This window comes from Choloepus didactylus, chromosome 8 (genome assembly GCF_015220235.1).
Source record: "Choloepus didactylus isolate mChoDid1 chromosome 8, mChoDid1.pri, whole genome shotgun sequence".
NCBI classification, from domain to species: Eukaryota; Metazoa; Chordata; class Mammalia; order Pilosa; family Megalonychidae; genus Choloepus; species Choloepus didactylus.
In genome coordinates, this window is record NC_051314.1 from 13,913,342 (window position 1) to 13,929,087 (window position 15,746).

Below are 15,746 nucleotides of genomic sequence, written 5' to 3' on the forward strand. Positions count from 1 at the left end.
TGGGAGTAAGGAGTTGCAGGAACCTCGTCGGGCATTGCTAGAAGAGTGGGCAAGTGAAATGTGAGGAATGTAACAGTGGCGTGGTTTGTTTCAGGCAGAAGCAGTGAACCAGTTCCATGTGCCGTGAGTTAGATAATTCTTTTTAAAATGGATGGTTCCATTTTAAATGTTAGACAATGAGAGCTACAGCCTAATACCATTTATGTCAACAAAAACTGACTACATAAGACAACACTGCATGTTTCTCAAGGACACAAACATATCGAAGGACATATCCTGAACAATTAGAGTGGCTGCCTACGGAAGGAGAAGGGCATGGAAGGGAAGGAGAAAAGCAAATCAAGAGGGGCCTTCCCTGGATCGAGGAGAGCAGTGGACCATGAAGAGAGAGATACAATCAGCTCTTTGCACTTTAGGGCCAAAACAAACAAACAAACAAAAAAAAAACAAAAAAACCCAAACATTCCAGTCCTCCAGCTTGGCTGGAGCAGGTCAGAGTCGGTTTGGGAGGGGGCTTGGTGGGAGACAAGGCTGGGGCCCGACGTGGCAGACTGCAGGCTTCCAGCTCTCCGCGGCAGGTTCTGGAGCATGGATCCATGTCTTTGTGCTCCTGATCTCTATCTCATCTGTACAAGCGCTGTCCGAGGCCAGAGTCCATCACGATCTTCTAATCTCCAAACTGTCCACTGTTCCAGCTCAGAGTCCACTCTCAGTACAGCCTGGGGATGGCTCAGCTGCCTCACCCAGGTGCCTTCAGATCTGCGATCTTACTCTTGCTATGTAATTGAGAAGGCAAGCCAGGCAGCCAAGCCGACCTGCCCCTCTCTCCCGTCTGCCTAGGGACATGAGAAGATCACACCAGTCGGGGGGAGGAGGGAGCCGCAAGGGCCAGGCCTTCAGGAGGCTCAGTCTGCAGCACCCTGGTGAGAGCCAGCCATCTGTGTCACCACCAATTAAACAGTGAAATATCATAGTTAAAAAAAAAAAAATCAATTGCTCAGACTGCTGCAATCTAGTCCTGGAGGAGAAGTGATAATTACCCTCCGCTTTGGTCTCCGAGGGCGCCGCTTGACATTCAGCTCGGCGGCATCAGGCCCAGGAAAACCAACTCCTGCTCCCTCTGCTTGGGTGTCAAATGTGCCCACGTGACCTCCCCACACCAACCCTGACTTCAAGACTCCCAGTGTAGACAGAAAGCCAGGTTCTGAAAAAGGACAGCAGGGGCTCCGAATCCTCAGAAATGGACCTTTTCAGGAGGGAAAAACTGTCCCCTTTTCCCCGCGTCCTCTACCTGGCCACCACTGCTGTGCAACACCCCGGAGAGAGGTTAATTTGAGATGGCAGTGGTTTTTAGAAGCTGTCACGGGCACGCTGGCAAGGGGGCTCTGATGTCATACTTCTCAGCCAGCGTTTCGTTAGCTCAATGTGCCCTCACTTGACATCCTGCCTGAGTGGCAGGGACGGGTGGGGGTGGGGGGTTCAAGAGCCTCAGAATTCCCTTTTCTCCGTCATTCAATTTTAATTAAAAACAGCCAGCTTTTCCAATTCTCTTTCTGGACTCCTTAATTATCACTAGATAACAAAAATAACAGAGGGCTTTACCCTCCCAACGCACTGTGGCTGTTCTGCTCAAGACGGCTGGGGACGGACACCCCTGGGGTGTTTGGATGACCCACACACAAACGCCACCGTCGGGCTGCATCTCCACACCTACGGAGTCAACCAGCGTCTGAACTCGGCCCCTGGCCACCTGATCCTCGGCGAACAGGGACCATGACCCATCCTCGGTCGCCTGAGCAGAAACCGATGATGCGGACTCCTCCTCCTTGCCCCTGCCCAAACCCAGCTGGCTGCCGAGTCCACTCAGCAACCACCTCCTCGGTGACCTCTGGGGCCAACTCCTTCTGCTCCCGCTGGCACTGCTGCTGGGCTCCAAGCCTTCTCATTCCTTACCCAAATAGCTTCCTAACTGGTCTCTCCTGCTTGTTACTGCCCTCCAGTGCATTCTCCAAGGCAGTAAGCCTCCTAAAACAACAGACCGATGAGCAGACAATCCTGCAGCCCTCGGGGGGGGGGGGGGGGGGTCTAAACTCCTTAGGTTGGCATGTACAGGGTCTTCATCAGCTTCTTTCCTCCACTCCAGCTTCACCATGGGCCCGGTCTCACCTCTGTCCCTTGGTCCCAGCTGCACCAGATAACCTACAGTTCGTACACAGGGCTTCTCACTGCGGCCCTACTGCCCTTTGGGGCCGGATAATTCTTGGTTGTAAGGGGCTGTCCTGGGCACTATAGGATGTTCAGTAGTGCGCCAGGAGCATCACTCTCAGTTGTGACAACCACTCTTCCTACCCTTGTGCAACATCTATGCATCCTGCATCCCCAATTCCTTCCTGCCCACATTGTATTCCAGGCAAACGGCACTTCCTTGTAATGTCTGCTGAACACCTCTGTCCCCTCCGAGGCTGCAGGCTCCTGGTGGCAGGGGCCATCTGATTTCTCACAGTCTCCACCCTCATGTCTAAATGGAGGGAGATTCAAATCTATGGTTTTATTTGTTGGATACAGCTCTGTAGCTTTCCTGTTTATTTTATCAATGTCAAATCACTGGGTGAAGGAAAAAAAAGGAGGCCGAGCAAGATTCCTTGTTAGATATTTTTGCTGAAAGGCAGAGTTGACCTTCCTCAAACTAAGGGCACAGAGAAAGAAAAAGAAGTCGGTACCTTTCGGGACTACTGCCCAAGGAGCTCGAAGGTCTGGTGTCTGCCTTCGTGCTACCCAAGATCTTTGCAAAGAAGCGGCCAGCCCACGACGAGGACACTACTCCGCCACGGGGTAAAAGCCCCCACCAAGGAAATCAGGTCAGGAGGCAGGGCCGCTGCCAGCACCCATGGCGAGCACCTTTGTGCAAATTATCAGAAGGCACCCTGTCCTCCCTGTGACAGAGTCAAGGCCTGCAAGTGGGACCAGGGTGCGTGGGAGACACGTATCTGCCAGCTCCCACACATGCCTTCAGACGAGCACATGTGCAGGGCACAAACTGTGCCATTGTACTTGGCCCTGCACCAAAGGACATCCCCGCTTGCAGAGTCTTGTAGCTAGAAGGAAACTTGGACAGCACCTGGCTGTCTCAGACAGGTCTTTGCAGAGGTGGGACTAAAGCTTAGGCTCCTGACCCCAGACCTGGGACCCCAGCCTGCCTCCAGTTATGCAAAACCAGGATACAAATCGAAATGCATCAGGTAGACACTGACATCATCCCCTTCCTCATTGGTTTCCTCTGCTCTGCTTACAGGGAGCTCTAGGCACCAGCAGCAAAAGCCCCGCCTAAACCCCAGCCATTCCCCACCCAGATCCAAGGTTTGAAACCATGAAAGCCCACAGGACAAGCCTGCTGGACCCGGGCTGTGCCGAGCCGGAAGCCGCGGTTCCAGGGTTTGTCTACGCTTCCCCACTGTTTACTCGGGAGCTCGGAGCCTGACTTTTCACCTGCCCTTTTGCCCTGCCTTCCTCCCAGGGCTGCCGGGAGGTTCAGATGAGATCATGCCCTTGAAATCCCAGGAAAACGCTGTGCAGTCGTGAAGGATCATTAAACACGTGCTGCAAGGCGAATGGGGCTAACCTGCACACATGTGCTGCAAGGTGAATGGGGACAACCTGCCCCCATGTGCTGCAAGGTGAATGGGGCTAACCTGCACACAAGTGCTACAAGGCGAATGGGGCTAACCTGCACACATGTGCTGCAAGGCGAATGGGGATAACCTGCCCCCACGTGCTACAAGGCGAATGGGGCTAACCTGTACACGTGCTGCAAGGCGAATGGGGATAACCTGCCCCCACGTGCTACAAGGCGAATGGGGCTAGCCCCGCTCCCCAACACCTTAAGCCCGAAAGGCCTCTCAGGGTGGGGAGGGCCCCATCTGTCTGGTGGGGCCAGCCTCCTGCTTCAGCTGGCTGAGATTGTGGAATCTCCCTCTCTGCTCTCCCCAAAGAGAGGAATTGAGGGGTATAGGACAGGGGCTGTCAAACCTCAGTGTAGAAGGGGGTATTGGGGTTATGGAAATGCAGATTCCAGGGCCCCCTCCAGAGATTCTGATTCAGCAGGCTCATGAAAAGGCATTTTAAACCGCCCCCACCCCGCCCACGCCCCGCAGGTGCTGTGAATGCAGGTGAGGGAATCTCCAGCAGTAGAGTCCGTCCTCATTTTCAGGTGGAGATGGTGCATTCCCAGGGCCATTCTGGGTTTAAAGGAGGTGAGGCACGCAGGGCCACGAGCCCAGAGCTAGACGGGGCGCCCAGACGAACACGCCGTCCCTTCGGAGGACGCACCAGCAAGGGGGAGGTGTCCTTCCCCGGCGCAGCACCGTGCCCAGAGCCTAGAAATGCCCCCTCCCACCAGGGTCAACCCTGGAACTGACTGAGGGCAAGGGGGCCTGACTACCTGAAGAGTCGGCTCGATGCACTGTTCTCCGGGCCACGCGGGTGCCCAAGCCGCACCCTGGGCAGCCTGAGAGCTCAGAAAACCGCGGCCAGAGCACAGCACGGCTGGCCAGGCTCCTGGGAACTGGCACGGACCCCACCGGGGCCCGGAAAGGTGCTCCAGGACACAGAAAGTAGCCAGCTCCGAGGGGAGGTGGGTTAAAATACTGCAAGCACTTTCTTTTGTCATCAAGGCTGCCACAGGGCTGCTGGTCTGGATTATTGCCAACATTTAAAAGCTTGGGTGTGAACATTTGAATAACAAAGCTTGACCTGAGCATTCTGTGGTACAAGAGGTGAGAAGAGGGCACGGGAAAGGGGTCCGCATCACCACGAGGGAGGGGCTTGTGCTGCCGGAACCCGGGACACTGCCTGCCCCCCTGCCCCATGGCTTCCTCCCACCCATGGACTCCATATAGTCATTTCGCTAAATCCTCATGGTCCAAAGTGTACCGCGGTGGGGAAAGCACAGGCTTTGGGGTGAGAGGCTCCCCACCAGTTGTGAGACCTTGGTCAAGTTACACAAAGCCCCTCTGGATTTCACCTGTAAACGAGCTACCTCATGGCTCTGGTGAGGAGAGAAATGAGATGTGCTTGGATGGAATCCAGGGCTAGACCCTGCCCTCCCTCCCCAGCAATGCCTGGCTCACATGCGCACTCACTGCAGCCTGGCAGGATGCTGGCCTGTTGGAGACTGCCAATCGTTTTCCCTCCAGGCAGATGGATGCAAGCACAGGTGACACAGGTTAACACAGCCCTCCCTCCACGGTCTTCCAGCCCCCTGACAGTGAACTCACGCCCATCACAAGATGACTCTGTGGTCTCCGGGCACACCTGGCAGCTCTGGCCCTCACGCCTGAACTCTGGTCAGTTAGGGGCAGGGGACAGAGCCTGCCATTCCTTCCTATGCCCCTGGAGCACAGCAAATGCTCTAAACCGAAATCTCCCCAAGTAGGGGCTTCCCTGGGGAGCCGAGGACGCCATTTGGGGCTGAGCCTTACCCGCCAAGAGGGCAGAGCCCAGACCCGGGTTCTTACGGGTCCTGCTCCCTGCTTGGAGGCTGGGCTGCCCCCACCCCGGCAGCGAGGCATCTGTGTGGTGTCAGCTGAGGCTTCCCAGCTGCCTGTAGCCATGTTACATTATTTCAGGCTCACTAATTAGACATCATTAAACACCAGGCTCTCTTGCTGCACCGGCAGCGGCTGGAGCCCAATTCCACCCAGCCAGGCCGGCTTCCTCCCCCAGACGGCTCAGCCCCGAGTGGGGCTCTGTTCCCAACCCCGAGGCCCCTTCTCCCGTCTGCATACCCCTCAACCCCCCAGGCTCAGATGGCCTAGTCCTCTGAGGCTGTCAGTAAACACCCACATCCCAAATGAGGATGATGAAAGGGACATACCACGAGACCTGGGTGGGTCTCCAGAGGAAGGGGACGGATGTACCCACATAGGCAAGGTCAACTAGGCCTAACAGGAAGTGAGCAGAGCGACGCTTTTAAAGATCCTAGGCCAGCTTTCCCCTGCCCCACGGCATGCTTCTGGGATGACTTCCCCTGCATTAAGTTGGTGTTAATTAGTGAAAATTATCTAATGCAAGCTCATTTTAACATTAGCTTAAAGCTAAACATAATTAGGAAGATAAATCAGCTGCTAAAAAAATAATCTAGCGAAGATACACAAATGATTTTTAGGATCATCTGCTGGTTTGGGTTCCTAGCCGGGAGCTCTCAGCACAGGAGGACACAGGGGCAGAGCAAGGCAGGACTCAAGCGACACCTGCCAAGGTTTCTTGATGGGTCCGTCAGGGCACAACAACCAGAGCTGGCAGTTTGCCCCGGGAGGTTCTCAGAAGCATTAAGGCTACCTGCGTGGCCAGGGCCAGGCGATGTTACCTGGGAAGGCCAGGTGGAGAGTGCAGAGAAGGGTGTGGCTGGTGAGGAGCCAGGAGGGCACTCAGGTGACAGGAAGAGTGTGAGTGCACACGCTCCTTCGGCTTTGCACCCACGCCCCACCCCCTGCCTGCCCTGCTCTTCTTTCACAACCGGTGAATTCAGCTGTGAATCCCCTCGGGAGGGCTCCGCTCGCCTGGCCTCTCCTTGCCTGGGTGGGGTGCCCCTGCCCTCTGCGCCGGGGCTTGCCTCTGCCTCCGCACCCACGCAGAGTGCTGCTGGAGCTCGGTGGGCAGGAAGGGACGAGTCAGGCTCGCCTCAGTTCCCATCTGCTCCACTGTTCACCAGCAGGTGTGACCTTACATTCCCTGAACGCATTTCCTCATCTGTAAAATGGAAATCGCTGGGTGATTGTGGAAATTAAATGAAATAATAGATTCTAAAAGGGCTGGCAAGTGTCTGGCACTTAAGTACTCAATAAGTAATAGCTATCAACACCACCCACCCACTCACCATATTATAATTGGGTTTTTTTGTTTATTTTTTAGACTTTCTTTTAGACTTGAGGGCAGGGTCCTTGTTTTACTTGTCTGTAAATTCCTGGTACCTGGCACATAGTAGGTTCTCAGTAAAATACACCGGATGAGTGAAGAAATGTGGAGCCTCTCCAGGCAGTCCGGAAACCAGCCCTGGCACCCTCCTGGGACGGGGAGTTCGGGACCCACAGTCTGTCCTCCAAGATCCATGTAACGGTAAACAGCCCGAGCTCCCAGCCCTGTCCCAACCATCTTTTGACTCACTGCTAAAAAGCCAAGCAAGAAGCACAACTTGTCCGGAGCCTCCCACATACCCGGCCGGGACTGCGCGGGTCAGGCAGGATCATGACCACAGCACAAAGCCAGGCCAGGGACGAGCTTCCAGATTAGCTGGAAACCCAGGCCAGAGAAACCAACAAATGGTAATACCCTAGTCTCCCTTCCAGGGCTGAGATGCTAGGATCATTAGCAAGTTCACAGACTCCACGGATCTCAGAGAAGGAACTAGGAATGGCGGCGACTCCAGCAAAGGCTGAGGGTCGTGCACCTGGGGTGGGGTGGAGGGGCACGATGGGGCAGGGGGAGGTCCAGGGGTGGCTAGAGTGACCCGGCCGGCCCAGGACAGTGCCAGGAGCAGGGACAGGCTGTCGGCCAGGACCTGCCCTGGGCTCGTTTGTCTCTGCCCTGCTCTTCCCCGCCTCCCAGCTCGGATTGAAAGCTTGCCCCAGAACAGGCTCTGCTTTGTGGACACTGAAAAGAGGGAGGCGGATGTGGCCACCGGCTTCACTGGGGCAGCATTCCAGGGGGTGGGAACAAGGAGGGAGTGAGCGTTGCTGGGCTGAGGACCCCATCAAGGACTCAGCCTGGCAGGGAAGGGCACAGAATAGGCCCCCGGGAGCTACCCAGACCCAGCTTCCCGGTGATACCTGCCTGATGCTGCCAGGCAAGCAGAACCTTCCCTACCCAGCAGGATCAGAGCACTGGCACATGTGCATTTGTCTGTCTCCCGAGCTAGCCCATAAAATTCCCAGGTCTGTCCAGCAACAAATACTTTGAATGCTTCTGGAACTTTTAGAGGCAACAGATGACCCCAGAGGGCAACTCAAGGGTAACCTGCATTTGCAGCAGGACACAAGCCTTGAACTCAGACTGGGCTGGAATCTCAGCTGGCCTCTCCCGAGTTCCAGGATCTTGAGCTTTCTCTGTGCCTCGGTGAAAATGCCACTTCCCTTGCAAGATGTTGAGGGTTGGATTAACTGAAGGAAATAATACGCACGGCACCTCTGGCTCCACATGTTAACCCCTCTTAAAAGAAACCTCTTTCATCTGCATTCGCCACTCGAACCTTTTTCAAAGTGCTTTTTTGTGGTCTTGCATTAGATTCTCAGAGCAATCTCGTGAGAGCAAGCAAGGCAAGGACTGCCCCCATTCTACAGATGTGGGAACAGAGGCCCAGCAAGGTCAGACGACTTGCCCAGGGTCACCCTGTGAGTGAGGAGGGAGCGAGTGAGAGCAAGGAGGGCACCCGGCTTCCCCGGCTCCCCCGGCTCCCAGGCCTGCGCTCCTGAGACCGCTGCCGCGCAGAGCTGGCTGTGAAGGAGGCACCCATTTCCCGAGGCCCAGCTTTTACCTTCTAACTCATCCTCAGAGTTTCAGGGACTGAAAGCGTCAGATTTTAGGGTGTCCTCCACAAAGGAGCGGAGCCTGTCCTTCATCCCCTCCACAGAGGGAAACAGTCCCAGGCCACAATTACCTCATGGCTAACACTAAGCACCACCCCAGGTTGACAGGGGCCCCCTCCCTCAGTGCAAGAGAAAAGCAACTTTCCAGACTGCCCCTGGGCTCTCTGGGCTGGGCCTGGGCGGTCATCACACCTTCCGGATGACTGTGTGAGGGGAACACCGTTGGAGATCCCCGGTTTAGGCACAGGGGAGTCTCTGAACCTTCCTGCTTGTCCTGGCCTGAGCAGTGGTCGCCAGGGTTCCCACAGACGGCGAGCTGGGAGGCAGGCAGACAGCCACCCTGACAAACCGCCACAGACAAATCAAGGCCAACAGATAAAGGAGCGCAGGGGGCAGCTGCTCCCCTCTCACTCAGAGGAGGAAACGGGAAACACGCACGCACAGGCCCTCCAACCCTACCAAGGAGAAGCAACTCCTAACTCAAACCTCCCGGCTGGGGCCACCGCGCCTCCTGGGAGGGAAGATTCTGCCACACACCCCGCCCTTGCTCTGTGAAAAAGACAGACGGCACCAGTTACTTTCCAGAATAACTACGTGTGCAATACTTTCTAGGTACCCTCAGTTTTCCATTTCTGCCTTTTTTTTTTCCAGCATCCAGAGACCCAGGTATTATCCTCCCCACTTTACAGGTGAGGAGCCTCCACAGGTCAGTGATTTGCTACAGGGAGGAGACACAGCCAGCAAGTGGCCAAACCAGGAGAGAAACCAAGACCTTCCAACCTCAGGGCCCATCTTCTGTCCTGACATGAAGCTGTGTCTCCACAGCCTGGGTGTTCAGCTACTGGGATCAGTGACTGAGCAGAAAGGAGACTCAGAAAGCAGTAGCCAAAGTGCCGGGGACTTGACAAGGATGCCCAGACAGGCTGGGGCAAGATCCCGGAGGGCGGGGAGGTGCTCACCTCTGGAGCTGCAGCTGTCTCAGGATCCACCAGCCTTAATGAGACAGGAAACAGGGGCTCCGGAGCTGCCCAGAGCCTCCAAAACAAAGCTGCTGCGAAATAGCCACTTGCAGTGGGGAGAAAGGGCTGGGCCCAGGGGACAGCGTGGGGGCCTCCAGGTCCCCAGGTTGTCCTGAGAAGCCTCCTGTTGCTCTGCACTCACCCTGAAGGGTAGGGATGTCAGCCAGTTTGGTGTGGGGAGGGGGAGGGGGTGTCTATGCACTTAGGTCAGGCTTCTAAAAGGCAGCCTAGGCACTCCTGGACAAAGTCAACTGTGTCGCTGAGCTGGAAGGAGAGGAGAAAAGGGGAAGGAGGGAAGTGGGGAGGAATTAGGAGCAGGTCAAGCATTGGAACCAGCTCTCAAACAAGGTGGTAAAATGGCTGACGAATGTATTCTCAGATTCTCAGATTTCACAAACTAGTATCATTAAATATATATTTATGTATGTTTGTGTGTTTGTGTGTGTGTGTGTGTGTGTAATCCCAATGTCCAACACAGTGCCTTGGGGGAGGTGCTCAGTACAATTCGCTCAATGAGGGAAGCACCGATTAAGCCTCAGTGGCTGAGGCTGCCATCTGCACAGCCAGTCTCGTGGCGAGGTGATCTTCTGACTCCCAGACTTTGCCACACCTCCTGGCATCTGTATCCCAGATGTTCATGCCCCAACAGCTACCCACAGGTTCTAACCAAGGCTGTTAATCTCTTCCAGTCATGCCTCCTACTCCGGAGCCTCTCCCCAGATCTCTCTGACCCACCTCCACCCCTGAACCCCCAGTTGGAGCACTCCTCTCTCTGCTGACAGACAGCTTGTTACAATGGGGAATTAAAGAAGCCCCCTGGGTAATGTACAATTCAACAGAAGCTCCTCCAGTCACCTGCTTCTCTAGAGGAATGGGTGGCCAATAGAGACGGTTTTCAATCATTTAAACAAATAACTGACAGCCTGTGACAGTGCAGGCCCCCACTGGGGCCCCACTAATGAAACTGAGGGCAGGAGAATAGAGTCAAAGCTTCCAATTCAAGAGGAAGGAAAGATTGGGCTCTGCCAAAGATGCCACGTGCCAGGCACACAGAGTAGTAAAAACAAGGACCCATGTCTGAGAAAATTCATTTCTGGATCAAGAATCTAAAGTGCCAAGGAAGAGGTGGCATCTGTGCTGGGCCTTGAAGGAAAGGGGACAGGACAGGGAACAGCCTGGCTACCCTCCCCACCCCTTCCCCAGTCACCCAGGCAAGGAGCAGCACCTGTTAACAACAATGACCTATTCCAGCAACCCCCCTCCTGGGTCATTTTCATAATCTTCGTGGGATCATTGGTAATCCTGATCAAGGACCTAGAGAAGCTGTGTAATCTCCTTGTCCTTGGCCTAAAATAGACACATTTCACCTTTCTGGAGCGAGGATTCCACAGTGAATCTTTAAGAGCAGAGAGTGTTTTACAAGTCTGTTTTCTACTAAAGTGCTTCATGCACAGTAGACCTGGAAATATCTGTCAAATGGCCAAATGGAAGCACTGTCCTTCCAACTCGTTGACCGCTCTAAATTGCAATTGTTTGGCTCTCCGTCTCTGGCTTTGTAAATAAGAACCGAAGTGTCTCCCAGGCCACCTCCTGGCAGTTACAGGGAAATCTTAGCAGCCCAAACATCAGCAATGTCCCTTGGTCTTCTCTGCTAACATGGGTCAGGCCGGGAGCTCTTTTCTGGGTCCCTGAAGGCACCCTTTCTGCCTGTAGTTTAAGCAGATAAAGAACATCATTTGGTGACACTAAAATAAGCAGATAACTCAAAGGGGAAGAAAACCTCACCCCACCAGCAAACACAGCATAATGTCCGAATGCCAGTTATCAGACAGCCTGGGAAGGACTTCGTGTCATTTGCTGAGGCCCAGAGAGCAGATAGCAGGGCTTCCTCCCACCCGACATGGGTCCATCTCCACCCCAGCCTGCGCTGTTTGCTCACTGTTCACCACCCTCTGCCCCTCTTCCCCATGCGTATTTTTTAAGCGTCCCCCGTAAACAGGCTCCTGTCTCCTTGCTCCATATCCCAGAGGACCAGGAACCAAATGGAATCCCTCACCGGTCTGTGATCGAGGGCAAGTCACACAACTCCCCCTGAGCTTGAGTTTCCTGTTGTCATTTGGGAATAAAAATGCCAGCACCTCACCAGGTTATGCTGAGGAGTCAATGAGCCAAACCGTGCAACGGTCCAGCACACAATTGGCCTTCACGTGGGCAGCCCCCCCGGGCCTCTACACTAAATCACCTCATATGCCTCCCGTCAAGTCAGACTCTGACAGGAGACTCCCTCCCTCAGGGGGGAAAGGAGGCGGTAGGATCTAATTTAATGGCCAAGGACGGTTGCTTCCCAATCAGACATGCAGGGGTGGAGGGGCAGGCTGTGAAAGTCAGAGGGCACAGCCTTAGAGCAGAAGTGTAGGATCTAGGCTCTACTTCTGGGCTGGCCTATGACCAACCTCATGACCTCTGGGCACTCCCCTTTTCTTCTCACCTGTGAGAAAGGATCAAGCTCTCTGACCTACCCACTTTGCCAACTCTTTGAGAAGACACAGATGTGAAAGACAGTGATTAACAGTTGCAGAAGGTGGGCACAGACAGCACCAAAAGCTGCTTCTTCCATGGGAAGTTTTAGGACCTTTGCATCAGGGTCCACATAGTACTTAGTTCCTACCAGGAAAATCTTGCCTCCTGCCAATCAACCCTGCTTGCGTTTCTGGAGTAAACATCTCTGGCTCCTGCTCACAGTCTCTTACCAAGAAACTGCCCATTCCAGTTTACTTCCCTCTTCCCTTCCAACTCTGAACTCACCTCCCTCAGGAAGTCTTCCCAGCTTAGGCACTCCCAGCCTCAAAAACTCTGTTTTCCTTCCAGCAATTTCCCCCAGCTTTTGAGTGAGCTCCTGGAGGACAAAGGCCACAGCTCATATCCTTTTTATGACTAGTTCCTGATCCACAGTGGGCAATCCGGAAACAATTTCTGGTTAAATATGTACACATTGGATCGGTTCACAATTGTTAAAGTTTCTGTTGCCAAATATTTAAAGAGAGAAAAACACCCCACGACATAGGAGAGCCCAGTGGGAACAGGTATACAACCCAAAATGACCATGCTAGCTCATTCCACCTTCTTGGCTTCATCCTGCTGCACCAGCTCTTCAGACAGCATGGCAGGGTACAAGGCAGGGGGAAAGCAAGAGCTTTGGCATTTGAATCTCGACTTGGCCACTTACTAGCTATATGTGACCTTTAGCAAGTCATTTAACTGTACTGAATCCTGATATCTTTTTCTCTAAAAATAAGGAAAATACCTACCTCACTGGGTTGCTGCAGAAAGTGAATGATAAAGTGCAGGTAAATCATTAGCACACTGGGTAGCATACATTAAACACTAAATAAATCGAGGCTTTGTTAAGTATTACAACATGAGGCAACCCCAGCTGCAGTCTACTGCCCATCACTGCCACCCACTTCGCTTTCCCCTCCTCTGTGTTCAAACTTGCATTTTGCTTTTGCAGAATGCAATATACAAAGAAAGCTCAGTCAGACCAGGAGGAATTACTTAGAGAGGCATTATGGAAATATGGACAGTGAAAAATTAACCCCTTCTTCTGGCTTCCAGTCTAAGTAAACAATCCAGATCACCCCTCTGAGAAAGACAAGCCCACCACTGACCTTCCTAGGTCAATCTTCCTTCCCCAGGCCCCATCAGCCTCCAGGAGTAAGAGGACTCCAACCACGCTCCCCTAGATGGGCTAAAATGGTGACCTCAAACCACCCCTGTTTTATATTCTGAATTGGTCACCAAAGACTGTTGGTGTGTTTTTTTTTCTTTCCCCTTTTCTTTTTTTAACAAATCTCAGGGTAGGGGAGCCAGATTTAGCAAATAAAAATACAGAGCGCTCTGAATTTGAATTTCAGATGTCCACTTGGGACAGACTGATACTGAAAAACTCGTGGTTTATCTGAAATTCAAATTTAATTGGCCAGCCTGTATTTTAACTGGAAACCCTACCCCACCTTTACTGCGTAAAGGTTAAAAATTTCCCCCTGCCCCACAACCCCCCACCCCCCGCAGGGCCAAGCCTTCTAACCAGCTGCCCGGGAAATGCTTCCTCCTTTCAACTCTCAAGCCGAGCTGATGCCATAAGCGATAAGTGGGAGCATTCTTCCTGAGCTGCTAAGGCCGGGGACCTGCCTTTTCAAAGTGCCCAGAATAGTGCCTGGCACATACTAGGTGCTCAAAATCCAATCCCTCACTGGTTCCAGGCTGCCTGAGCTCCAGTGCGCGGCCCAGAAGGAAGGTGAGGGGGCCGGGCTAGCATGGCGGGACATGGGGGGGCGGGGAGGGAGGGCGGTCACTACCACCCACGCGCTGCGGGTTGTTTTGAAGGAGAAAGGACCACGGATGTGTTTTGCCAACCATATAGGTTATTATCAAGACCTTTGAGTGGCCCACTTTACCACAGAGCCCCACAGCCCCCTCGCCTCCCTCGGGAAAGGGAAGGGACAGGGAGACAGAAACGCCAGCGGAGAAAAAAAGCCAGCGCCTCTGGACACTGTAATCATGATGACTAACATCTCTCCGGCATCTCTGTAATTTGCCAGACACTTCACGTCCATCCTCTAGAGACGCCTCGCTACAGCCCCAGGGGATGAGGGCGGACTCTGGACCCATTTTCCAGACAGCCCTAGGCCCAGCCTCGGAGACGCCGGCCTGGGGTGCGGGTAGCGGGGGCCTCCGCTGCGGGGGGCGGGCGCAGGGCCTACCTTCTGGGCCTGCTGGACCATCTGCCTGACCACCTGCTTGAGATGCGGCGCCTTCTCCTCCTTGGGGGGGTGCGTGAAGAGGGTAACGCGGCTCACGCCGCGGTAGAAGCCGGTGTCGGTCCAGCCTAGGTCCAGCGGGGGCACCTCGGTGTCGGAGCGGTCAGGCCAGTAGGCCAGGGACTCGCCGGACTCTGCCCGGGCCTGCGCCGGGGCCTTGGCCTTGGCCTTGCTCTTGCCCCGGACGGCGGGGGCGGCGTCCTCGTAGGGGCTCCAGGCGGCGCGGAGGGCCTGGCGCTCCCGGCTGGAGAGGAAGTCCCGCAGCCGCTCCTTCTTGACCCGCTCGCGGTAGGCCTGCTCGCCGCCGCCCAGCAGCGCCTCCAGCGCGGCCCGCCGCCGCTCGCAGTAGAAGAAGGCGGCCTGCGCCTCGGTCACCCTCTCGTTCACGTGCGCCTCGTCCAGGCAACTCAGCTGGGACTCGGCCATGGCGCCCCGGCCGCCGCCAGCCCCGGCCCCAGCCAGCGGCCCTGAGGTGCCACCGCCGCACCTGGAGCCGCCGAGGGGCGGGGCTCCTCACCTGGCGGCGAGGTCGGCCTCGGCCCGCCCCGCGGACGCGCGCCGGCCAATCCGCGCGGCCCCGAGCGCGGGCGCGGCCGTCGGGCGGGGAGGGGTGGGGGGGTGCCCCCCGCCCACGCGGCCGGGGCCGGGCCGGGCTGGGGTCAGGAGCTCCCGAGTGGAACGAAGCTTGGAGCGGAGCCGTACTGGGGCCCACGTGCGGCCTCTGGCCCAGGCTCTTCGACGCTCCCTGCGGCTGGCCCCCGTCAGACCCGTCGCGTGTGCGCGTTCATTGACCCGGCGGGTAGGGCCCCGAGCACGTGTTGGGGCCGGTGCGCGTCTCTGGCAGCGGGTCTGCGCACCCCCCGTCGAGGATCTGAGGGCCCTGCGGGAGCTGGCCCGGCAGACTGCTGCTGTATGTGACGGCTGGGGAGGGGGCGGTTGGTGTGGAGAGCAAAAGGCTGACGAAACCCCCAGCTCCCCACTCACGCGACCCAGTTCTGAGCCTCTTCTCGAAAGGCCTCCAGGGGTTGTCGATCCAACACCTTCACCGCTATAAAAATTTCTTAAAGATAAAAAATTAAAAGTAAGCCACCCAAACACAAAAAGGATGCAAGTAACAGCGGTGGAATATTTCCCCCACTTTAATTTGAAGCATGTGTGCGTGCGTGCCTGTGTGTGTGTGTGTGTGTGTGTGTGTGTGTGTGTGTGTGTGTGTGTGTATGTGTTTAGGCAAGATGGGCTGCCAGAGGCCTGATTACTAGGTTAGTGATTCAAAATGTATGTTTGAGCCCAAGGAAGGAAGCTGCATATGTACACACACACACACACAC

The 15,746-nt window shown here is 55.2% G+C and overlaps 1 protein-coding gene across 1 annotated transcript in view; it reads right to left on the reverse strand.

The window, feature by feature from the left end:
• Window positions 1–14,952, reverse strand: part of FAM83F (family with sequence similarity 83 member F) — a 31,424-nt gene extending 16,472 nt beyond the window's left edge. The window contains exon 1 of the mRNA XM_037848189.1: window positions 14,362–14,952. Coding sequence (XP_037704117.1) covers window positions 14,362–14,844 — 483 coding nt within the window. The 5' untranslated portion in view covers window positions 14,845–14,952. The remainder of the gene's footprint in view (window positions 1–14,361) is intronic.
• Between the last annotated feature and the right edge of the window lie 794 nt (window positions 14,953–15,746).